Consider the following 23,901-nt stretch of genomic DNA (forward strand, 5'->3'; position numbering starts at 1 on the left):
CGCAGACCCCTCATCACCCCAGGACTGGTGGGGTCTGCTTGGGGGTTCACTTAGGGGTGTACCCCTTAGGCATCAGAAGTGGGAATGGGAAGCCTGGTGCCACCGTGGCTCCCCCAGTCCCCAGTTCCTTCTCTGCATAAATCCAGTTTTGCAGGGAAGGGGCTGTGTAGTCCCAGGAAGAGCTGGGGTTCTGGGGTGTGGGGAGGGGCCAGAACTTCCAGCGGCCCAAAGATTTGCAAGTGAAATGTGTCAAGAAACACGACCCAATGCAAACATTTTGAGCTACAACAAACAAATGTATATGAATTGTAGGAATAAGACACAGTGGTCAGGCACCCCCTGTGCAGGCAGGCTACCAGCTTCCCAGAACTCTGCACTCCAGGCACGTGGTGGGAAGGGCCAGAGGCCAGGGTGAGGGAGTTGGGTTTGGAAGAGCACCATGTCACTGTGGCTGCACGTGGGGCCACCGAGCCAGGCCCTGTCCCAGAGGCAGCCCCGCAATGCAGGGCTCAGACATGCCCACCTGACCTCAGTCACTTCTCCAGCATCTCGCAGGGGCCTGGCAGGCAGGGAAGAGGGGGAATCGCCCTGTCTGCCAGGCCTGTGTCCACATCGTCTCTCTCCCTCTCACTCCAGCCGTGGGAAGGTGGAACACGCTTGCTCCCCTTTTTTTTTGTCCATTTCAAGACAGGGTCTCCCTCTGTTGCCCAGACTGGAGTGCAGTGACACAATCATGGCTCACTGCAACCTCTGCCTCCCAGGTTCAAGCGATCCTCCTGCCTTAGCCTCCCTAGTAGCTGGAACCACAGGCATATGCCACCACACCAAGCTAATTTTTAAATATTTTGTAGAGATGGTGTCTCACTATGTTGCCCAGGCTGGTCTTGAACTCCTGGGCTCAAAGGCTGGGATCACAGGCATGAGCCACCGCACCCGGCCAACCCCTTTTACAGATGATAAAACTGAGGCTTAGGGTAAAAAGTAACTCATCCACTTCCCAGCTAGTGAATACAGGGGCTGAACCCAGAACGCAAGCCAGCCAGGCCCTCAAACTTCTGCCCTTTGCCAGTGACAGAGGAGTAGGTAGTTGGATCCACCCTCTCCTTCCCCTCCTTGCCCTCTCCCCGCAGTCTCCGGGCCCCCAAGGTCGTCTCCGCGCGGCCAACTCTGAGGGGGGCGGGGGCGGCGGCGGCGGCGGCTGTGACCCGGGCAGCGACTCCCCAGGTCTTCCGTTGGCCGCGCGGGGCGGAGCTCAGGGGGCCGCTGGGCGCGGGACGCAGGCGCGCATGCGGGGAGACCTTCTGGGTGGGAGGCGGCGGGAGAGCGCGGAGAAGGGAGCGCACGAGGCGGCGGTTCGGGAAGAAGACGGTGGGGGAGGAAGAGGGGAGAAGAGGGTGCGGAGAGAAAAGTGCGGCGGGAAGACGCCGCTGCGGGAAGAAGATGGAGGGAGGAGGAAGATGGTGGAGAATAAGAGGCTGGGAAAGAAGGCGAAGGGGAGAGGGAGGGAAGAGGAGAAGACGGTGGGAAGAAGATGCGGCAGACAGACGCTGCTGCGACAGGGTGGGAAGACGGGAAGAAAACGGTGCGAGGGGAAGAAAACGGTTGGGGTAAAACGGTCGTGGGGACACGCGGGGAGAAGGAGCGGCGGGAAGACGCTGCTGCGGGAATTGGCGGGAAGGTGGGAGGGAAGCGAGCGGGTGGAGAGGAGGAGGAGGGCGGGGAAGGCCGTGGGAAGAGGGACGCGGAGAACAAGCCGCTGCTTCGAGAAGGCGGAGAGACCGAGGGGAAGAAAACGGTGGGGAAGGGAAGAAAACTGCAGGGGAGAAGGTGCGGGAAGAAGACGGTGGAGACAGGGAGCGGGGAGACCGCGGTGGGGAAGAAGGAGGGGAGAAGGGAAGAGGAGAGGGGAGAGGAAAAAGGTGGGAAGAAGACTTTGGGGAAGGGGACGGGAGGGAAAGGGCAGGAGGGGGAAGGTGGGGAAGCAGACGGTGGGAAAGGGGAGAGGGAGGGGGAAGAAAAGGGTGGGGAGGGAGAAGGAAGAGGACGGGCTGGAAGAAGAAGGGTGGGGAAAGTGGGGAAGGCGGCGTTGGGGAAAGACGGAGGTGGGGGAAGGACCAGTGGGAGAGAAGAGGGTGAGGCAGGGAACGTGGCGGGGAGAGGGGAAGAAAAGGCAGAAAGACGGGTGCTGAGAGAGAAGGCGGTGGGGAGAGGGAGAAGGAAGTAGGGAGAAGATGGTGGGAGAAGAGTTGCGGGAAAAGCAACAGTGGAGATACTAACCTTTAAACGTCCTCGTCTTGAAGCGAAAGCAGCAAATGCGCTTTAGAGTCCCCGCCTAACTTTGTTCAATAAATTCCCACTTCCAAATATGTTGTGTCTGCAGTGTGGGTCATTTTTTAGTGCTTAGATCCAGAGCAGTCTCTGATTGTTAATGACAGTGCTGTCAAGGTGCATGCTGTTCACCAGCTATAAACGAAAACACCACATTTCCTTCAAGTGCATTTTAATACGTAATTTTTCCAAGAATCTCATTGGGTAAAAAAATAGAGGGGTGTACTTTTGGCATTGAACATGGAGTCTCTGATTTTAGGTAGCATTTGTTTCCCCAAATCTTTAAGATTGTGGCTGAAACATTGTGAATACCGCATTCATTCTGTAGGGCAGTGCATGTTATTTTAACAAAAGTATGATAAACTGATAATGCCTATAAAAATTCGATTAATTCAATTTAATTTATTCACTCATACAAACTTAGGTTTCCTTAGTATAAAAAACCCCAAAACACATTGCCTTCGTCTTTTAATGTAACTTCATGCTTAGAGTCAAGAGAATTTGTAAATGCAATCCTGTAATGCTGGTGTTGCATTACACCTTTATTCATAGGAGGTGCTCTAGGGATGGTGGGCATCAGGCCAGGAGAATTCCCTGGGAGGGGTCAGAGCCCATACCCCGTGGCCACTTCAGTCTCCCACTGGGCGGTCCCGGATCCTTTTGTGGCCACCTCAGTGGTCCAGATGTGCACAGGAGGCTGTGGCTGCGGGGGGCGGCCTGGGCAGGGAAGTGCTCACCACACTCCCAACTTTAATCTGGGTCATGTGGGGAGATGGGCTCGGTGTCACTGTGCCCTCCCAGCCCACCGGGCCAGACCTCCCTCTGGGCCACAACAGAGGATCATGAGGACAGTGTGAGGAAGCTCCCTCGGGTCAATTGGGGTCTGACCCCAGTATTCCCAAGGTCCCACTGGGGACAAAGGCAGTGCTTGTTATCAGCATCAACACCTGTTCTCCTTCCATCAAATACACGTCCCATGGTGCAGGGTGAGGCCGAGAGAGATCTGTGGGGACAGCAGGCATGGGAGGACCTGCCCCTTCCAGGCTGGGGTTGATGGCTCAAGCTGGGCCCACTGGGGCTTCAGTCCTCAGAGTCAGTGACCCTCCCCATGAGGGTCGCCTGACCCCTCCAGGACACTGGTTCAGACAAGGTCTTGCAGCTCCTCCTGGGGGGCACTCATTTCAGTGGGGACGTGGCTTCTGGAAAGGGGTTGCCCAGGGCTTGAGGCTTCCCTGAGCCCTCCCAAGTTGGGTCCCGGACCTGTCTGCCCATGAGGCTGGTCTTGAGCCTCAGTCTCTGCCCTGGGATGACCTCTCTTGGTCAGAGGGTCTTGTTTGTTCCTCCTATGGGCTGGAGGTGAGCCAGACCCCCGGGCTGGGGAAACAGGACACTGCAGGGCAAGGAGAGTCCCTGAGCTAGGGTCTCTCTGTGCCTTCTTACCCCATCATTCATGTGGAGAAGCCAGCTGGACAGCTGCAGAAGCCCCCTATCCCTGAGGCCTCGCACCCTCCCATCTGCTGACCCCACCATGCGGCCTTGGCCCTGGGGAGGAGGGGCGGGAACATCCCCTGGAGCCTGGCTGGAGGCGCTCCTGGAGGCCTCCTGGGCCAGGGTGTCGGAAGAGCAAGGCCCCAACAAAGGGTGGCCAGAACAGGGTGGGAGCTGGGGTTCCTGGTCATCTCCTGGAAGTGGTGTCAGTCCAGAGGACATGGCTGGGGAGATGCTGCCATCTGGGCTCTGTAGGCCCGTTCATGGTCACCAAGGGCAGCTGGAGCCTGTGCAGCTGAAGGACAGGAGGAGTCTCAGGGAGGGCAGGGTCAGCAACACAGAATCAGAGCGGGAGGGCGTGGCTCCAGGACACAGAGGGCGGCCACAGGAAGGATGAGATGTCCTCTACTGATGGGGATAAAAGGCATCTGACTTGGGCTCTAGGGGTCAGCCCCAGGCTCCTGTGGGACCCTCAGCAGAGACATCCTAAAGACTCCCAACAAGCTGGCGATATAAGGAAGGTGCCTTCGCTGAAAGTCGAGATTACCTGGTCAGGGTGGCCATCCCCAGCTTTGACTGCATGAGACCCTGGGAGGCAGCTGTCCACCTACCCTGTGGGGAGTGCCTCTCACTGGCCAGCAGCTACGCCAGTTCCCAGAATGCGTCATCCTCAGGCAGATAAAGTAGGAGTGAGGGTGGTAACTTGGCTCAGGTCCCTGCAATAGCCCACCTCCTGCCAGAACCACAGTCACCATGGAAGGACATCACCTGGGAGGGCTGAGGTCACCTGGGAGTACTTATGTCATTGGATAGGGCAGAGGTGACTAGGGCGGCTTCCTCTGAAGAATACGCTTCCTCAGGATGCAAATTCACTTCATGACAAGAGCCAGGTCCATGGACACTTCAGCAACTTGTCCAAAAGGTCTCCTGAGAGCACTGTCCTGCATGCAGCCCTGCCAAACTCCTGGGCTTTGGGGCAGCCCCAAAAGGAGGACGTCATTTCTTGTTCAGAGAACTGGTGGCCAGGCCCAGGTGACACCAGAAGTCAGGGGCGTGTCTCCTTTTTGTCTCAGTTTGAGACCCCTTGACACCACCGCCCCTTGCTTGGAGGTTTACACCAGCGGTAAGCTGGAGTTCTACCTACTATATCCTGATGGGTCACAAATAGTGACTTTGAAAGAAGCAACAACACCCCCACCAGATACCCACACCTGTGAATATGAAAATACGGGCTGGGAATGTCACTGCCCAGGAATACTCACTGGGTTATACTCCGAATATACCACGAAGATGTACAATAGTTCCCGCTGCCTAGGAAACAGAGAAAAGGGGCTTTTGTTTCTTTTGTGCAGATGCTGTTAGTTTCACTTTGTCTACAAATCCGATTTCAGGTTCAGCTGATTCATCAGATAAGCAGTAAGCTCTTCAGGGCCTTTGACTGTTTAAGATACGTTTCGGTAAAATCCCATCTGTGAAATACAAATATCCCATGTCCGACCTGCCCGGACCCACATAACTTGGACCCCAAGGCACGACCGAATTAGACCAGATGAAAGAGGAGTTCAGGAGTTCAGGCTTTATTGGAGAGTCTCCGGGCTGACTGGACTCGTGCCAGGGGAAGAGTCAGCAGTCTCGCGCCGGCTTTGTTCGGCGGTTTTTATAGGGGTAGAGGGACTGGGGGAGTGGGAGAGCTGATTTGGCAGGTGGCAATTGGTCAGGTTGGCTGTCGGGCGGGAAGTCTGCCGGGCAGGAAGCTTGTTGGGCATTACTGGAGAGCTGATGGGGCGGATGGTGATTGGTTCGGTCGGTTACCGGGCGGGAAGGTTGCTGGAATCGGGCCGAGCCAAGGTGGTAGACAGAGTGAGATAAGGGACCCTCCTTGTGAAGGAGGAGGGGCTTTCCTTATCGGGAAGTTAGGCACTTTCCATGTGGCTAGGGGGGCCCAAGGGTCCTCCACCAGACATCCCAGTTGTACAGTGTGTTGATTGATCATTTTCAGTCTGAATGATTTTTTTTTTCAGTTTGCACACACGCCAGTTCAGTCTTTGGGTGTACAGTTTCTCTACGGTTCTAAACCAATGTGCAGAGTCTCCCAACCACCGCTCCAGCCCCTCCTGGAGCGACTCCTTCATCCTCCAAGTCTCCAGGGTGGCCCCTATGCAGCCCGCCTCTCCCTGATCTGTCAGCCCCTGGCCACCCAAACCAGTTCTCAGACCCTATGGTTTGGCCTTTTCCACAATGGCCTATGAATGGGAATCCTACAATGGTAGCTTATTGGGTCTGGCTTCTTTCCCTTAGCAAAATGGGTCTAGGACCACCCACGTTCCTGCCGGCATCACTGGGTCTTTCCCTTTTCTCACTGAGTCTTCTTCCGTTTGAAGGGAAGACCAGCCGTTGTCTCCCCATTCCCATACTGAAGGTCATCCCCAAAGCCTCCCTGTGTGGGTGATGATGAATGAAACAGTGAATGTGGCATGCAGGTTTCATGTAGATGTCAGTTTCTAAGTCATTGGGCTCAATACTTGTGACATGTAGGTAATCTGTGGTTCAAGATAACTGAGCTTTGTGAGCCACTGCCCAATTGGCTGCCAAAGTGGCTGTGCCATGTCACATTCCCAGCAGACCCAGATGAGAGTTTCCAGGACCCAAAATCCCCTTAGAATTTGGTGCTGTTAGTTTTGCCTGGGGAGGTTCATGGGCCCTCAATCCTGCCGCCCTCCCGTGGGTGCTACCATGGGTCCCCATGGGTCAGGGAGAGCACACTTCCCCATTGTGCATGATTTTCTTTGCTGCCTTCTGTCTCCTCAGGATTTTCCTGGGTTCTGGCCCCATATGTTCCAACCTGGCCCGGGTCTTGGAACCTAGGAGGTACTCAGTCCATGGTGCCAGCTGCTCCTGTCCCATGGTCCCAGGGCTGTAAAGGACACATTCAGAAGGGACACAGACCCAGCAGCTTTTTCAAAATGACAATGAGGGAACCAAAAGCCCCCCACATCCAGGACCGTCGGGAGCTGGGGCATCAAATTCCATTCCATATAGCGCCAGGAACGGCGAGGTCCTCCCTGAGCCAGGGCTGGGCTGGGCACATCCTGAGTGCCCCCAGAGTAGATGTTTTCACAGATAGCCCCCCAGGACAGGGTGTGAAAGGAGGAGGCACCTGTGGCAGGGGAGCTGACCAAATGGGCCACTGGAACCGGGTAGCTGAGCCCAGAGGGGGCTGACCATTCCCTTGCAGAGGGTCTTCCTGCCAGGTGAAGCCAGCATGGGACTGAGTGCAGAGGACCCTTGCTCGGGTTTGGATGAAAGGAAAACAGATGTGGTCAGCATCTCCAGTGAGCTCATGCAGGCCTTTCCGGGCTGAGACCCAGCTGCCTGGGTCTCTGCAGTCCTTGGAGGCTGTGTGGCCCCTGTGGTCTGACCACTGAGGTTGCAGTGAGCTGAGATTGTGCCCTTGCACTCCAGCCTGGGCAACAGGGTGAGACTCTGAATTAAAAAAAAAAAAAAAAAAATCACCAGACTAATATTTACCTTAAGAATGCTTCTTCATCTTTGTTTGGTGCCCTTCTAGGACAATACATCTGTTTTGGAAGAAAACACAATTAAGATTACCCATCACAACAACCACTATCTCCAAATCTGTATTTATTCCTTTTATTCATTATAAGTCTCATCCACCCGAGGACAGAACTTTTTGGAGACAGGAATTGTATGCTGTTTAACAGTGCTTTGATTCTTCCACAGTACACTCATCCTTGATATCTTGCAAGGGATTGGTTCTAGGATGCTGCCTCCACACCATACCAGAATCTGTGGATGCTCAATCCCTTACATATAATGATGCAGTATTTGCCTATAACCGACACACATCCCCCATATACTTTATTTAGAGACAGGATCACTCTCTGTTGCTCAGGCTGGAGTGCAGTGGCACAATCACAGCTCACTGCAGCCTCAGCCTCCTGGGCTCCAGTGATCTGCCTAACTCAGTCTCTTCAGTAGCTGGGACTACAGGTGCACACCACCATACCTGGCTAGTTTTTATTTTTAGTAACTATGCTGCCCAGGCTAGTCAAGCAATCCTCCCACCTTGGCTTCCCAAAGTGTTGGGATTACAAGTGTGAACCGTTATGCCTGGCCCCATGTACTTTAAGTCATCACTAATAGAATGTATAGATATTGTACAATGGTGACAGTTGTTATGCTGTACTTTCTATTTGTATTTTTATGGTGTTTTTTTCAAATATTCAGCCTCATCTAGTTGAATCTGAAGATGTGGACCTGCTGATGCAGAGGGCTGACTGTATCTAACTTAGGATCTTGCATGCAGCTGGCACTTAATATATTTTATTGACTGTTTCAGATAAAATTCAACATATAATTCCTAATAAAAACTCTTAAAAGTAGGAAAAAAAGGAAACCCGAATCTTTCCTCTAAAATGGCAGGAAAACCAGCCTGGGCAACATAGCAAGACCTTGTCTCTACAAAAAATTTTAAAAAATTAGTTGCTGGCCTGTAGTCCCAGCCACTCAGGAAGCTGAGGCAGGAGGATCCCTTAAGCCCCGGACTTTAAGGTTACAGTGACTGCTCTCCAGCCTGGGTAAAAACAGGCTCTAAAAAGGAAGGAAGAAAGGAAGGGAGGGAGGGAGGGAGAGAGGGGGAGGGAAGGAAGGAAGGAGGGAAGGAAGGAGGGAGGGAGGGAGGGAAGAAAGGAAGGAGGGAAGGAAGGAAGGAGGGAAGGAGGGAGGGAGGGAAGAAAGGAAGGAGGGAAGGAATGAAGGGGGAGGGGGAGAGAGGGAGGAAGGAAGGGAAGAAAGGGAAGGAAGTGAAGGGAGGGAGGAAGAAAGTAGAGTATAACTATTGGAAAGGAAGAGACAAAACTATCATTATTTGCATATGAAATGATAAATATTAGACAGCCAAAGAAGCCTAAGAGAATCAACTAACATTTTACTGGAAGTAATATAAGAATTCAGTACGGTGGCTATATACAAAATCCAAGAGATCAGCATACAAAAAAATTTTTTTAAAAAGATGGCTACCTTAAATACTTTTCCCACGTACCACCAATAACTAATTAGAAAATGGAAGAAAGATCCCATTTACAATGGCAATAAAAATGTATGAAATATTTAGGAACAAAAATACAAAGATCTTTTATCTAACAAAAGATGTGTAAGATCTACATGATGGAAACAGACTCTTCTGACAGACATTCAAAAAAATGAATACATGACAAGAGATATCACGTTCCTAGAATGTTGTACAGATGTAATTCTCAAATTAATCTGCAAATTTAACGTGATCCTATTCAAATCCCAAGACAGTTTTTGGTGGTGGCTATTTTTGAGACAGGGTCTTGCTCTGTTGCCCAGGCAAGGATGCAGTGGTATGATCACAGCTCACTGCATCCTCGACCTCCCAGGCTCAAGCAATCCTCCCACTTCAGCCTCTGAAGTCTCTCATATGGTGCCTAAGAAATGGTGACAGAGTGAAATAAGGGCATTTTAGGTGGACAAGGGCACAGACAAAAGCAGAAATGGGCACGGTGTGACCAGGGTATGGTGAAGGGCTGCTCTGGCTGGAATGGAGGGCTGCCACAATAATGGAAATAGTGAGTGAGGGAAATAAAGTTGGATTAGCAGCATAGCGTCAAGGTTGCCAACTTATTAACTCACTCTTCCAATATGCTAGCACTGGCCTGTTGGGAAAAGTAATACATCATGTAATCGAACAAAAGGCAAACAGAGGCAAGCTCTGGGAATGGGCGCGATAAACAGGACTCGCTCCAGAGTAGCCAGATGTAGGCTTTAGATAGGTAATGCAGATTGAGCATCCCTAATCCAAGGAGGAATGTCTCATATGGTGTCTGAGAAATGGTGACACATCTCACAGAGGGCCTGGGCTCAGGAGGGCTGGAGTATGAGACATTCCCCCTCCCCTGTGAACTTAAATAAGTGGCCAACTACTTTTTTAAAAGATGGCTACCCTGTAGTGCTTTAACTGGACCTATTTAGACAGCACCCTACACACTGGAGAAGGAAGACACTGTGTGAGTCTAGTAAGTCTACAAGACAAGACTTCTCTGTTTTGCTTCGTCCTTCCTCTCCAGGGTGATGACAGCTCTGTGAGGGTGGAGATTATATACTTCTCTTCATTTCAACAACAAGGAAATAAATTAGTGGCACAGTACATTCAATTGTTGACATAGTTTTGAGTGGGAGAAATTTTGCTATTATATCAACTTAATTTCTTAAAATAGTCTAGTGGGATTAACTTAATTTCAATTGACAGAAATCTCCTGGAAGTGAAGATCCTTTTAAAATCCTGGAATATACATTATAGTAAAAGAACAAAGCATACCTCGGCCTTAAACAACTGAAGGAGAATGCCAAGTAGTAGTAGGTGGGAAAGTGGCTTTGATTTTCAGTTTGTGGGTTCTGAATCTACACAGAGACAGAATTGCATTCTGAAAACCTGAATTAATTATGGTTTTTACCTTGATGGCACAGAAAATTAGGATTAAAATCGCAATTACAGTCACGATGAGTTTGTTGTAGCCGTATCCATCATTCCTCAGTAGAGGTGAGGTCAAGCTGGGGCAGGGTCTCCCTTCCCAGGACTGAAAGAGGAAATGGGCACTCAGAGTCCTGAACTCTGATCTGGACCTGTTCCTTCCTTCGGGTCACCAGGAGGCTGCCCTCGCCCTGAGCTCCGGTGGCTCCAGCCCTAGATTCAGATTCCCTTCGAACAAGGTGACTCTCACACCAACCGGTAGCAAAGCTTGCGAACAGGCCTGTGATCCTCTGCATAAGGACAGTGTGCCACCCGCCCTCTGAGAGGCTGAGGGTGCCAGGCCACAGCCACGGGTGCCTGTCCCCTGTCCCTGCAGAGAGTGGTTCTGGGGCCTCTCCCTCCACACGTTACTTTTTCGCTGTTCTTATATTTCTCCCATTCTCCCAGCATTTCCATCCACTTGATCTTGCGTCTCAGCTCCTGCCGAATTTGCTGTCAAAGGAGGAATGCTGGAGTTAGCGGAGCCACCAGGCTTCTCAGAGCAGCCCGTGAGTGCTGTGTCTTGGGTTCTGGAGCCCTGGTGGGACACAGCTGGAAGGAGCCAGGGAAGGGCAGACCCTAAGGGCTGACAGCCTTTCAGCAAATGAGCGCCAGTGAGCTGGCCTTGGGTCCCCAGGATGTGCCATTCTCAGGCCACAGACACACCAGTCATAGGTCAGGTCCCAGCCTCTAGGTGGGGTTCTGACACAAGTGGACAGCCACCCCGAAGCCATGACTCTGATTCTCACTTAAATGGGTGGGAGTGGTGGCTCACACTCTGGGAGGCCAAGACAGGCAGATCGCTTAGTTGCGTTGGAGACCAGCTTGGGCAACATGGTGGAACCCCATCTCTACAAAAAATTCAGAAGTTAGCCAGGCATGGTCAAATGAGCCTGTAGTCTAGCTACTGGAAGGCGGTGGGGGTTGGTGCTGGGGTGGGAGGATATCTGGAAGCCAGGAGTTCAAGGCTGCAGTAAGCCAAGGCTGTACCACTGCACTGCAGCTTGGGTGGCACAGCAAGATGCTGTCAAAAAACAAAACAAAACAACAAACCAATAAACAAAAACCAAAGCTGGGTGCAGTGGGTCACATTTGTAATCCCAACAACTCAGAAGGCTCATCAAGCAGGAGGATAGCTTGAGGTCAGGAGTTCAAGACCGGCCTGGGCAACATAGTGAGACCCTCCACCTGTGAAAAAATTAAATATTAAGAAAAATAAAATAAAAAGGAACTCTAGTACCTTCAGTCTTTGATTCTTCATCCCTCATTTCATCCCCTTCTCTTCTGGCAATAGAATTTCCTTCTTCTTTTACTTTTGGGATGAGCCACCTTCTCTGCCTGGAATTCTGTATGGATTGCGTTACCGCCTTCCAGGCTCAAGCGATTCTCCCATCTCAGCCTCCCAAGTAGCTGAGACCACAGGTGCATGCCACCATTCCTGGCTGATTTTTTGTAGAGCCAGGGTTTTGCCATGTTGCCCAGGAGTTTTTCCTTTAATGTTCTCCTGCTACTTACTATCTCTCTGCTCTCATGTGCTCTTATGTGAGCATAAGAGCAGAGAGATAGCAACAGGAGCTAAGAAACTCTAATCTGTGAAAAAATATTAAATATGAAATCATGATAGCTATTAGCAATCCCAGACCCAGCCTGGAGAGCTATGGGTCATCACTTTTTACAACAAGCTCTAAAATCTTCCACATATACCATAACCAAGGCACATCAAAACAACCCAAGGCTCCTCACACCTCCACTTTTATCAGCCTGGGCCTGAGATAGTTGGACATTGAATAGTCACTTTTGGGGGCTGGGGGAAATAATTTACCATGAGTAACTGCCCTAAAATATACTCTCCAGCCACGTGACTCATGCCTGGCATTCAATAGTGCCGGTGGCATTCTTTAGGGTTGATCATAGCTCTAAGTGGTTCTCTTTTAAAAAGCAAAGTCTCCTGGGAAAGGTGGCCATTAAGCAGAACATCTGGGGCCGATCTTGCTTTTGCCCTGATGAGAGGGGCCAAGGGGCTTTGTAGAGCAGCAGAGGCTCTGAAGGTGAACCTTACTGTTTTTAAAATTGTTCTTAAGAGGCCAGGTGCATTGGCTCACACCTGTAGTCCCAGGACTTTGAGGAGCAGAGGCAGAAGGATTGTTTGAGCCCGGGAGTTCAAGATTAGACTGAGCAACTCAGGGAGACCCCATCTCTACAAGAAATTTAAAAGAAAATTAATTGGGCATGGTGGCACACGCCTATGGTCCCAGCTACTCGGGAGGCTGAGGTGGGAGAATCACCTGAGCTCAGGAGGTTGAGGTTTGCAGTGAGCCGAGTTCACACCACTGCATTCCAGCTTGGATGACAGAATGAGACTGTCTCAAAAAAAGAAAAATTGTCCTCAAGTCTATGTGGATCCCCGACTAGGTTTGTGCCCTAGACAGACTTCCTCTGTGGTTATTTCAGGCAGTGAGATTCTTTCCAGCTTTAAATGGCCTCTAGAGAAATTTCACTAACCTGCCTTGGTGTTGATCCTGTATAACCCCTTTCTTCTGGAGGTCCCTTTGGGTGGCAGTAGATATGGGATTTGGTGTCTGACAGATCGGGGGACAGATCCCAGCTCCAAATGGCAGAGTCTCCTTACAGCTTACAGGGCAAATACTTGGCGCTATGTGCTGATCTTTAGGAAGTCAGTCTATATTTCATAATAAGTCACATGGGGATAATGAAGGAACGGCCTAAAATGCTCTTATTCATATTCCTGAGTCATCCCTGAGGGTCAGGCTTGGTGTTAGGCATGGGGTGGGGGAAGGGAGCAGGGCTGTGAGCAGAGGAAGATGCGATTCTTGCCTTGTCAGGGTCCCTGACCTGATGGCGACCTGGGGTGGAGTCTTCACAGTGACAGACACTACTGCAAGAGCAAACTAAGGCTATGCAACCCCCAAAGCAGGGCTCCTCACTCACCAGGATAGATAGAACCATTGGCCCCAATTCCTCAGCCCTCCCTGCACCCACTACTTGCATGGTTTTGTGGTGGGTGGAGGGTGCTTTCTGCCCCCTGGCTTGGGGCTTGCCCACTTGGCTTGCTTTGGCCATGGAATGAAGCAGAAACGAAAGCCTGCCAGTTCCGAGCCCGCGGCCTGAAGACGCCTCAGGCGGTTCCGCGGGCCCCGTGCGCTTCCCCCTTCACCCAGAAGCCCTTCTCTGGTGCAGCTGCTGCTTCCTCAGCCTCAGCCCAGAAGGAACGGGTCCCTGGCCGATCCGCAGGCCTGCAGGGAGCCGCAGAGCGCAGCAGCCGGCCCAGCGTTCAAGCCGAAGCACAGGCCTGCGAGAACCTTATTTCAGCCGCCGTTCTGGACGGTGGATCAGGACGCGTTGCTGTGGCAGAAGCTCACCGGTGCATGCACCCGCTCCTTCATTAGGCCATAGAGCCAGCGGCTGCCACATGGACCTGCTACAACAGTGCGTTAAGTAAGCAGCTTATTGAGCTCTCCTGTCGTAAGGCGGTGTGGAGAAGTCCAGGGCTAGTGTGGGGGCTCCGGCCGGGGCTGCGGCCTATCCGCATGGAACTTCACTCTGGTTCGCAGGTTGCGGTTTTAGGAGCCTTCAGCCCGGCGAGCCCGAAACGGTCCACAGGGCGGCGCCAGACGCTCTTCCCAACGCCACCTCTAAAGCCTTGGCTCCAACCAGTTCCACTTCTGCTTCAGGCTCGGGATTTTCACTCTTCTCAAATGGAGGTGGCCCTCCCCCGATCTTCTGAGTTGCAACAGCATCTCTTTCCTCCAGGACCTCAGAGCCAGAGCTAGGCGAGAGGTCCTGACCTCCAGGGTCGGGGTGGCGTCCCTGTGAAGATTCGGTCCTTCCTCCCATCCCCAGGCGCCCGGCCTCTCCCACCCTCAGCGCCCTGCTCACCTCCAGCTGAAGACACCAGTGTACCTCTGCTCCCTTCCCGCCCTCTCTGCAGTACCATAAAGTGAGCATACAAGGGCTTAATAGAGGCTTTGCTGGGCGCGGAGCTCCCGTCTGTAATCCCATTACTTTGGGAGACCAACGCGGGAGGATCACTTGAGGCCGGGAGTTCAAAACCAGCCTGGGCAACAAAGTGAGGCCCATCTTTAAAAAAAAATTAAATAAAGGAATAAAAGAGGTCCCTTTTCCTGGGAGATTGATATAGGGGGGCGGGCATGTCAGTTAGAAGGGAGGCATTGAGGATCAGCCATTTAAAGCAGCGTCCAAGGATATTCGAGGCTAGAGATCCACAGGTGTATTTTCAGAAACTGAATTTCCTGGTAGGGTACAGTGGCTCATGCCTGTAATCCCAGCACTTTGGGAGGCCAAAGTGGGTGGATCACTTGAGGTCAGGAGTTCAAGATCAGCCTAGCCAACATGATGAAACTCTGTTTTTACAAAAATACATATGTATATATATATATAAATTATTCGGGTGTGGTGGTGGGTGCCTGTAATCCCAGCTATTCAAGAGGCTGAGGCAGGAGAATCACTTGAACCTGGGAGGCAGAGGTTGCGGTGAGCCAAGATCATGCTACTGCACTCCAGCGTGGGCGACAGAGTGACACTGTCTCCACACACACACACACACACACACACACACACACCCCAAAACTGGCTGAGGCAAGTGGATCACCTGAGATCAGGAGTTCCAGACCAGCCTGAGCAACATGGTGAAACCCCATCTCTACTGAAACAACAAAAATTAGCTGGGGTGGTGGCACATGCCTATAATCCCAGACTAGGGAGGCTGAGGCAGGAAAATTGCTTGAACCCAGGAGGCAGAGGATGCAGTGAGCCAAGATCGTGCCATTACATTCCAGACTGGGCAATAAGAGTGAAACTCCATCTCAAGAAAAAAAAAAAAAAACGAAACAAACAAACCCCTAAATTTCCCTGTAGACACCTTTACTCTGGCAGCCTTTTTCAATGATGGCTATGTTTTCTTCAATACTATATGGCCTGCAGACCACTCAGCTTTCTTTCCAGTGAGAACATTCCAGAACAAACTTTGAGTCAATCCCAAGTGCTTCTCCAGTCAACTCAGAGGATGGTTGTGTGTCAACTACTGCCCAGCTAGAATGACACCTCTCCAGGCCTCTGACTTAACTATGTCTTCACCATGTGACTCCACCATGGACTCCCCACCTTTTTCTTTTGCAAAGACTAGGACACCCAAATGCCTACCAAAAAGTGGTAAAGTGCCAGGAGGGGGGTGCACCCCAACTCCACAAGGACCCTTCCAGACCTCACCCTGTGTTATTCTTCATCTGGCTGTTCATTTGTATCCTTTAACATATCCTTGGTAATAAATCAGTAATAGTAGATAAACTGTTTTCCTGGGTTCTGTGAGCTGCTCTAGCAAATGGTCAAACCTGAGGAGGGAGTTGTGGGGACCTCCAATTTATAGCCAGTTGGTCAGATGCATAGGTGATGCCTGGCCTTGCAATTGGGATCTGATGTGGGGGTGGTCCTGTGTGACTGAGCCCTTAACCTGTGCAGGTTCATGCTCACTCTGCTTAGGGGTTCTCTGCCTTTGTGGTGTCCTGTCTAGAAGGCTTCTCCTTCCTCTTGTCAGCTCAGAAAACTTGTCTTCCACTTCCCTTCTTCTAAGCTAACTCTTACATCTACTCCTTTCCAGCTGACCAAGAGCAGAACCACGTCTGGCTCCACTGCCACTATGCCGTCCCATGCTGTCTCCTCAGGATGTATTCAGATGTCCGTTCCTCCCCCCAGTCTGGGAGCCCTTTGAGGAGAGGGATGCTGCCCTAGTCAACTCTTTCCCAGCACCAGGCACAGCATCTGGCACATTCTATCTTTTTCAAGGACTCTTCCCAGGAGGCCTGACCTTCCCTCCTCTGAACCGCTGCATTTCTCGTCTGCAACGTGTTTACCCTAATCAGATATCACCTTATTTCATTATCTTTTTACAAATGCTTTATTTCTCTGGCAGGTTTCATTGGAATCAGAATTTTCATTCAGTTGGTAGCTGTTGGCCTTGTGTCCACCTCTCTCTGGCACTCAGGTCTCACTTAAGAGCTGGCCCTCTGAGCTGTGGTCTGCCGTCAGTGAGATGGAGACAGGGGCAGTCCTAGGCAGTCATGTTTTGTTCCACCTGACCCTGGGCACCCCTCCCCCTCCCAGGCGACAGGCAGGGATAGGTACCAGCCTGGGAGAGACAGCTCATCCACAGGCTGGCCCAGCAGAAACTCTGGGCTCAGCCAAAACTGCTCAATAGAGGACAAACTGGGCAAAGTAGAATATTACTCTGCGGAGTTTTTAGAAATATGGTGGGGTAGCATTTGGGAATAATAAGATTTGTACCTGGGCATGGTGGTGCATGCCTGTAGCCCCCCAGCTACTCTGGAGGCTGAAGCAGGAGGATCTTTTGAGCCCAAGAGCTTGAGGCTACAGTGAGCTATGAATGCACCACTGCACTCCAGCCTGGGTGACAAATCAAGACCCTGTCTCCAAAAAAAAGTACACATTTGAGATACACAAAACATATTTTAAAATTAAGCATAAAAATTATATAAATATGCCAAAATAGGAACCTGGAGATGCTTGGAATCCAGACTTTGGGAGCCTAGCAGTGCAAGGATCTCTAGTCTTGGCTTCTTTTTTGAGATGGAGTCTTGCTCTGTTGCCCATGCTGATGTGCAGTGGTGCGATCTTGGCTCACTGCAACCTCTGCCTCCTGGGTTCAAGCAATTCTCCCTGCCTGAGCCTCCTGAGTAGCTGGGATTACAGGCACACATCATCACCCCAGCTAATTTTTGTATTTTTTAGTAGAGATGGGGTTTTGCCATGTTGGCCAAACTGGTCTTGAATTCTGGATCTCAGGTGGTCCACCCTCCTCGGCCTCCCAAAGTGCTGGGATTACGGGTGTGAGGCACCACGCCCAGCCTAGTCTTGGCTTCTTGTCAGCTCCCTGCTTATGTCTAACACTCACCCCTCTACAGAGCTGGTGTGGGAGTTTCTGTCCTGGTGACTTATCAGTGTAACTAAAGTGCTTAGCACTGTACCTGGACCACAGCTGGTGCCCAATAAACAGCAGCTGTCATCATCCTCACCATCGGTATGTTATCATTACCGATTCTTTGATGGCAACCATAGCTCATCCCCCTCTATCTCCTATGCCCTACAGCAGGGCAGTGGAATGGTTAAGAGGCTTTGAAGTCTAACAGTCCTGGTGCAAAACGCGAACTTGTTGTTTTGGATGTGTGGCCTTGGACACTTGGGCAGGTCATCTATGTTCTTCGAGCCCTGTTTCCTTATCTGTCAGATCATGATTTTAAAAACTATGCTTCCATGGATTGCTGGGCTAAATGATGTAAGACCGTAAAAGGACGGCCGGGCGCAGTGGCTCATGCCTGTAATCCCGGCACTTTGGGAGGCTGAGGCGGGTGGATCACGAGGTCAAGAGATTGAGACTATCCTCGTCAACATGGTGAAACCCCGTCTCTACTAAAAATACAAAAAATTAGCTGGGCATGGTGGCGCATGCCTGTAATCCCAGCTACTCAGGAGGCTGAGGCAGGAGAATTGCCTGAACTCAGGAGGCGGAGGTTGCGGTGAGCCGAGATCGCGCCGTTGCACTCCAGCCTGGGTAACAAGAGCAAAACTCCGTCTCAAAATAAATAAATAAATAAAATAAAGAAAGACTGTAAAATGCCTAATCCACCAGGGTTTGGCATCAAGTAAGCAAATTGTAAATGGTAGCTGCTGCTCTGCCTATACTTATAACTATTTAGTCTTGTGCTTTAAACTCAAATATTTGTTTGCTCACTGAAGTCATTATGCAGAAAGACACTTTTCAGTCTCAGTAAGGAACTTGGGGAAGTAACTGGGGCAGGCAGCAGCAGAACAGGTGTCTTTTCTTTTTTTTGAGACAGAGCCTCACCCTATCGCCCAGGCTGGAGTGCCATGGTGCAATCTCAGCTCACTGCAACCTCCACCTCCTGGGTTCAAGTGATTCTCCTGCCTCAGCCTCCGAGTAGCTGGGACTACAGGTGCATGCCACCACGCCCAATTAATTTTTTGTATTTTTATTAGAGATGGGTTTTCACTGTGTTAGCCAGGATGGTCTCAACCCCCTGACCTCACGATCTACCCACCTCAGCCTCCCAAAGTGCTGGGATTACAGGCATGAGCCACCGCACCTGGCCCGAGAACAGGTGTCTTTTGTCCAGCTTCAGGAAACTCACTGGAACTGATGGGCAACTCGCTTTGCTTAGAACCCCCACCAGCACGCACGCGGGGCTGCTTCCCAGTCATACTGTTCCTGGGATGGGGGCTGCTGTTCTGCAGTTGGTGCCATTCTTTACCTCCTATTACTGAACTGCCAGCGTTCACTTGTGTTCTGTTAGGTAGATTACCAATTCTTGTTCATTCAGATTTTCTTTTGCTCACTAATGTGTTTAACGTTCACTAACTTACCAAATGTGACTTATTAGTGACTTTTTCTTTGAAGATGGAGTGGAGGAATCCTTTCGCCTTCTGCAGTATTCTACTGCTGTCATGGAACAGTGCGGCTATGGGTGTGCATCAGTGAGGGATGGGGAGAGGCTAGGGGAGTACATGTGAATGGAGAGGTAGCCCCACCAGTATGTTTCCTGAAATATAGTCTTGCAGAGGGCAGTTTTGGGAAATTACTGCTCTCACACACTCTTCTTGACCCTACCCCTCCAGCATCTCTCTGCTTTCCAAGGGTTGGGATTTTTAAAAAGAAAACAACAACAAAACCAAAAAACAATGTGAATTTTCCACCATCTTACAAGGGTGAAAAGCCCCCTCCCACTTCTGGATGAACATTCATGCATGGGTTTGAGGGCTTGGGAAAAAGACAGGGCTTGGCCCCCACAGTGCAGGTAGGCCCAGTGATCTTATGAGAGGGGCCAGGAGGTGGGGGAGGTCCCCTGTGGGCAGGAGGTCAAGTATGTTGTATTTTATGACTGGTGCTTGATGAACCAGGGGAGAGGGCACCAAGAACAATGGTATTTAATTGTAAAATCACCACCCCCTGAGGGTGTGTTTTCAGGTCCCGGTGACTAATTAGACTGGGAAACAAGGGAGGGCAAGATGGTCCTGTGCTTCCCCTGCCTGCTGCCTCTGGTGGATGCGTGGGCCACTGGCTTCAGTACTGTTTTTCTTTCCGATGGCCCTTGTTATTTCCACATAAATTTGTAATTACACATTCAAATGTCTTACTGAATTGCTAGAATTAACTATATATTGTAAGAAAAACAAATTTTTTCAGAAGGCCTGAGGTGGGCTGGGGTCACTCTTGTCTGGTGGAGGACCCTTGGGCCCCATTTCCCCTCCCTTCCCTCAGGCCCCGGCCACATGGAAAGCCTCGATAGGGAAAAGCCCCTTCCCCCACGCAGGGAGGGTCCCTTGTCTCACTCTGATTACTGTCCTGGCTCGGCCCGCATAACTTCAGACTGACGCAGTTCCAGCAACCTTCCCGCCCGGCAACCGATCAAACCAATCACCATCCGCCTCATCAGCTCTCCAGTAACTTCCCACCCAACAAACTCCCCGCCCGGCTGATTTCCCGCCCGACGACCAACCTGACCAATCGCCACCCGCCAGATCAGCTCTCCCACTCCCCCAGTCCCTCTACCCCTATAAAAACCGCAGTGTGCTATAGCTGGCCTGGAGCCAGAACCTGAGCAATGCCATTTTATATGACAAAGATGAGTCTCCAAAAATGAGTTGTAATAACTGCCCCATTCTCCTTGCAATAACTGCTGACTTGGTTTCTGTAAATAAGACTGCTAGTCTGCTCTGGATAATGTCCACCAGGTGAAGTTGTTTACCTTTCTCATCAGTAACCGACAGAATTGCTGGCCTTTGCTGTTGTTTACCTTTCTCATCAGTAACTGATAGAATTGCCGGCCTTTGCTTATCGGAATGCGCAGCCCAAGCTAATCTCATCTTGGCCCCTGTGAACTAAGATCTGTAATTTCCACCGGTACCCAAACCATATGTAAACTAACGTTTATCTTGACTTTTGTCGGTACCCAATATGTAAACTAATGTTTGTCTTGACTTTTGTGAATCATTTATGTAGCAATTAAAGTGACAATAAGCCCCGAGCCCTCGGAATGTCCGGAGTCCCCCACCCCCGTCCGTGCCCAGGAGGTGATTTACAGAATCCACCAGCCCTCGGAATGTCTGGGGCCCGTTGATCCCCCTCCCCATTCCTCAACCCACTCCCAAGGTGGTCTTTCGGGTATAAAAAACCTTGACGCTCCCCCCTCGGAGCCGCGGGTTAGAGAGACGTGAGTCCTCCGCGGTCGCCGGCAATAAAGACCCTGCAATTTGGCATACTTTTGTCTTGGTGAATTATTTTAATTTCGCATCCCAATACTACAGCAGGCCAGTCAGTGACGGCTGAAGATCTCCTCCTCACTGTAAGACTCCTCGTCAGGCAGCTTCTGTAGCCTGTTGTTCACACGTGTGGCACTGAGAGATCTGTACTTATCTGTAAGCTGGAGCAGCGCTCTTAACAAAATGCCACCCTAGAAGATAGAAAGGGAAATATTAATTTTTCATGTCTTCTTCTTTCTCTGGCCACAGCAATGAATAATGCTCCAATGTACCTGAGTCGCACTTTGCGATGAGTATGTCCTGTGTGGCAGACTTCTGGAAGTGCCCCTGAGGAGACATAGGCACAAAACATTGAGTGATGCTGCCGTTTCCCACGTCTCTCACATTGTACTTCTCTGGTCTTAATTAGGACTAAATGAGTACCTCAGTCCAAAATCAGAGTGAGCAGAACCACTGCAAACCACATACCTGAGGTCTTGAAAATAATTCCATGCAGATGGGACTTTCAGAACCTCTCCCTGTCTGTCCAGAAAGGCCCTACAATATAGCTGGAGGGACTTTGTGTGTGGCTCAGCATGGAGCACGGGGAGGATGTTCAGTCCCACTCACCCCCTTGGCCAAGTGCCCTTGTACAGTGAACAGACAGCACAACCATGCTAGGCAGAAGCATTTTACATCAGTCCCCTTCGGACTTAGTCTCACGGGCATCATTTGATGGGGGGATGGAGGATGAGGTGTTTTTTTTTCCTAGATGCTTTATTTGCTTTATTCTATAAGTTGAATCACCTCAAGCAAAAATGCCTGAGTGCAACTAGCCAAGTCGTCCATCTCATAGCTCTTCATATGGCAGGCTGTCACTGGTGAGTGAGTGAGCTGTGACATCAGCTTAAAGGACAGCATTCTTTTGAATGTGAATAAAATAGAAAAAGCCAGACTGCATTGTGTGACCATGGGGCAAGACACTCTCCCCTTCTCGTTCTCAGGTTTCCTATCATAAAGGACAAACTACTGTCTAAAGTCTCTCCTATTTCTTTCTTTCTTTCTTTTTTTTGAGACCAGTTTCACTCTTTTTGCCTAGGCTGGAGTGCAAATGGCATGACCTTGGCTCACTGCAACCTCCACCTTCTGGGTTTAAGCGATTCTCCTGCCTCAGCCTCCCAGGTAGCTGGGATTATAGGTGTGTGACACCATGCCTGGCTAATTTTGTATTTTTATTAGAGATGGGGTTTCATCATGTTGGTGAGGCTAGTCTCCAACTCCCGACCTTAATTGATCCACCTGCCTCAGCCTCCCAAAGTGCTGGGATTACAGGTGTGAGCCACCTGGCTTGGCCTTCCTAGTTAAAATTCGGTGAGGTTTGTATAAAAGGAATAGAGTGGGAGCGCAAAAACCAGTGAGATGAAAAAGTAGTGTTTCCTCAGTTCTTGGATCCAGGGAAAAAAGAAAGGGAAAAAAAGAGAGATAGTAGTGTTTCCTGCCACTTTAGAGGAAGGACTCACATATTCTTCCTTCCATCAGCCTTGAAGGAGACTAGCGCCCTCACTCCAACACCAGGTGGCCTTCCCTACCCCTTCCCCAGAGCCTCCAAGAAGGCCCCTAGCCTGCCACCACCAGCAGGAACAGGCACCAAAACCTTTCCCCTTCCTGTCCCTTCCCACCTCCCCAAAGGGCTGGGGATATCAGATGTGTCCTTGTTAGTTCCATCCAGCTCAGCTTTGGCTGGGGAGCTAATTTCAGAGGAGTCAGGCTAAGCATTAGGGTAAGTAAGTATTCTTCCTGTCTTGGGTAGTTTCCTCTCTGAAAAATGAGGATAGAGTTCTAAGCTTTCCTCTATTTCTTAAATTATAATTTAAAAATTGCTGGACTGGCTGGGTGCAGCGGCTCACACCTATAATATGAGCACTTTGAGAGGCCGAGGCGGGTGCATCACGAGGTCAGGAGTTCGAGACCAGCCTGGCCAACATGGTGAAACTCTGTCTCTACTAAAGATACAAAAAATTAGCTGGGCGTGGTTGTACATGCCTGTAATCCCAGCTACTCAGGAGGCTGAGGCAGGAGAATTGCTTGAACCTGGAAGGTGGAGGTTGCAGTGAGCTGAGATTGTGCCCTTGCACTCCAGCCTGGGCAACAGGGTGAGACTCTGAATTAAAAAAAAAAAAAAAATCACCAGACTAATATTTACCTTAAGAATGCTTCTTCATCTTTGTTTGGTGCCCTTCTAGGACAATACATCTGTTTTGGAAGAAAACACAATTAAGATTACCCATCACAACAACCACTATCTCCAAATCTGTATTTATTCCTTTTATTCATTATAAGTCTCATCCACCCGAGGACAGAACTTTTTGGAGACAGGAATTGTATGCTGTTTAACAGTGCTTTGATTCTTCCACAGTACACTCATCCTTGATATCTTGCAAGGGATTGGTTCTAGGATGCTGCCTCCACACCATACCAGAATCTGTGGATGCTCAATCCCTTACATATAATGATGCAGTATTTGCCTATAACCAACACACATCCCCCATATACTTTATTTAGAGACAGGATCACTCTCTGTTGCTCAGGCTGGAGTGCAGTGGCACAATCACAGCTCACTGCAGCCTCAGCCTCCTGGGCTCCAGTGATCTGCCTAACTCAGTCTCTTCAGTAGCTGGGACTACAGGTGCACACCACCATACCTGGCTAGTTTTTATTTTTAGTAACTATGCTGCCCAGGCTAGTCAAGCAATCCTCCCACCTTGGCTTCCCAAAGTGTTGGGATTACAAGTGTGAACCGTTATGCCTGGCCCCATGTACTTTAAGTCATCACTAATAGAATGTATAGATATTGTACAATGGTGACAGTTGTTATGCTGTACTTTCTATTTGTATTTTTATGGTGTTTTTTTCAAATATTCAGCCTCATCTAGTTGAATCTGAAGATGTGGACCTGCTGATGCAGAGGGCTGACTGTATCTAACTTAGGATCTTGCATGCAGCTGGCACTTAATATATTTTATTGACTGTTTCAGATAAAATTCAACATATAATTCCTAATAAAAACTCTTAAAAGTAGGAAAAAAAGGAAACCCGAATCTTTCCTCTAAAATGGCAGGAAAACCAGCCTGGGCAACATAGCAAGACCTTGTCTCTACAAAAAAATTTAAAAAATTAGTTGCTGGCCTGTAGTCCCAGCCACTCAGGAAGCTGAGGCAGGAGGA

The 23,901-nt window shown here is 50.2% G+C and overlaps 1 protein-coding gene across 3 annotated transcripts in view; it reads right to left on the reverse strand.

The window, feature by feature from the left end:
- Window positions 1-20,700: 20,700 nt before the first annotated feature.
- LOC135275716 (leucine-rich repeat-containing protein 37B-like) overlaps window positions 20,701-23,901 on the reverse strand; it is a 44,625-nt gene continuing 41,424 nt past the window's right edge. For all 3 annotated transcript variants that reach the window (XM_064378142.1, XM_064378140.1, XM_064378141.1), the window contains 3 exons: window positions 22,881-22,930; window positions 20,971-21,025; window positions 20,701-20,889 (listed from right to left, as the gene is read on the reverse strand). In XM_064378142.1, the coding sequence (XP_064234212.1) occupies window positions 20,752-20,889; window positions 20,971-21,025; window positions 22,881-22,930 (243 nt within the window). In that variant the 3' untranslated portion in view covers window positions 20,701-20,751. The remainder of the gene's footprint in view (window positions 20,890-20,970; window positions 21,026-22,880; window positions 22,931-23,901) is intronic.

The sequence above is a fragment of the Aotus nancymaae genome, unplaced genomic scaffold (assembly GCF_030222135.1).
Source record: "Aotus nancymaae isolate 86718 unplaced genomic scaffold, 86718_ANA_hifiasm-v0.15.2.pri h1tg000018l, whole genome shotgun sequence".
Lineage (NCBI taxonomy): Eukaryota > Metazoa > Chordata > Mammalia > Primates > Aotidae > Aotus > Aotus nancymaae.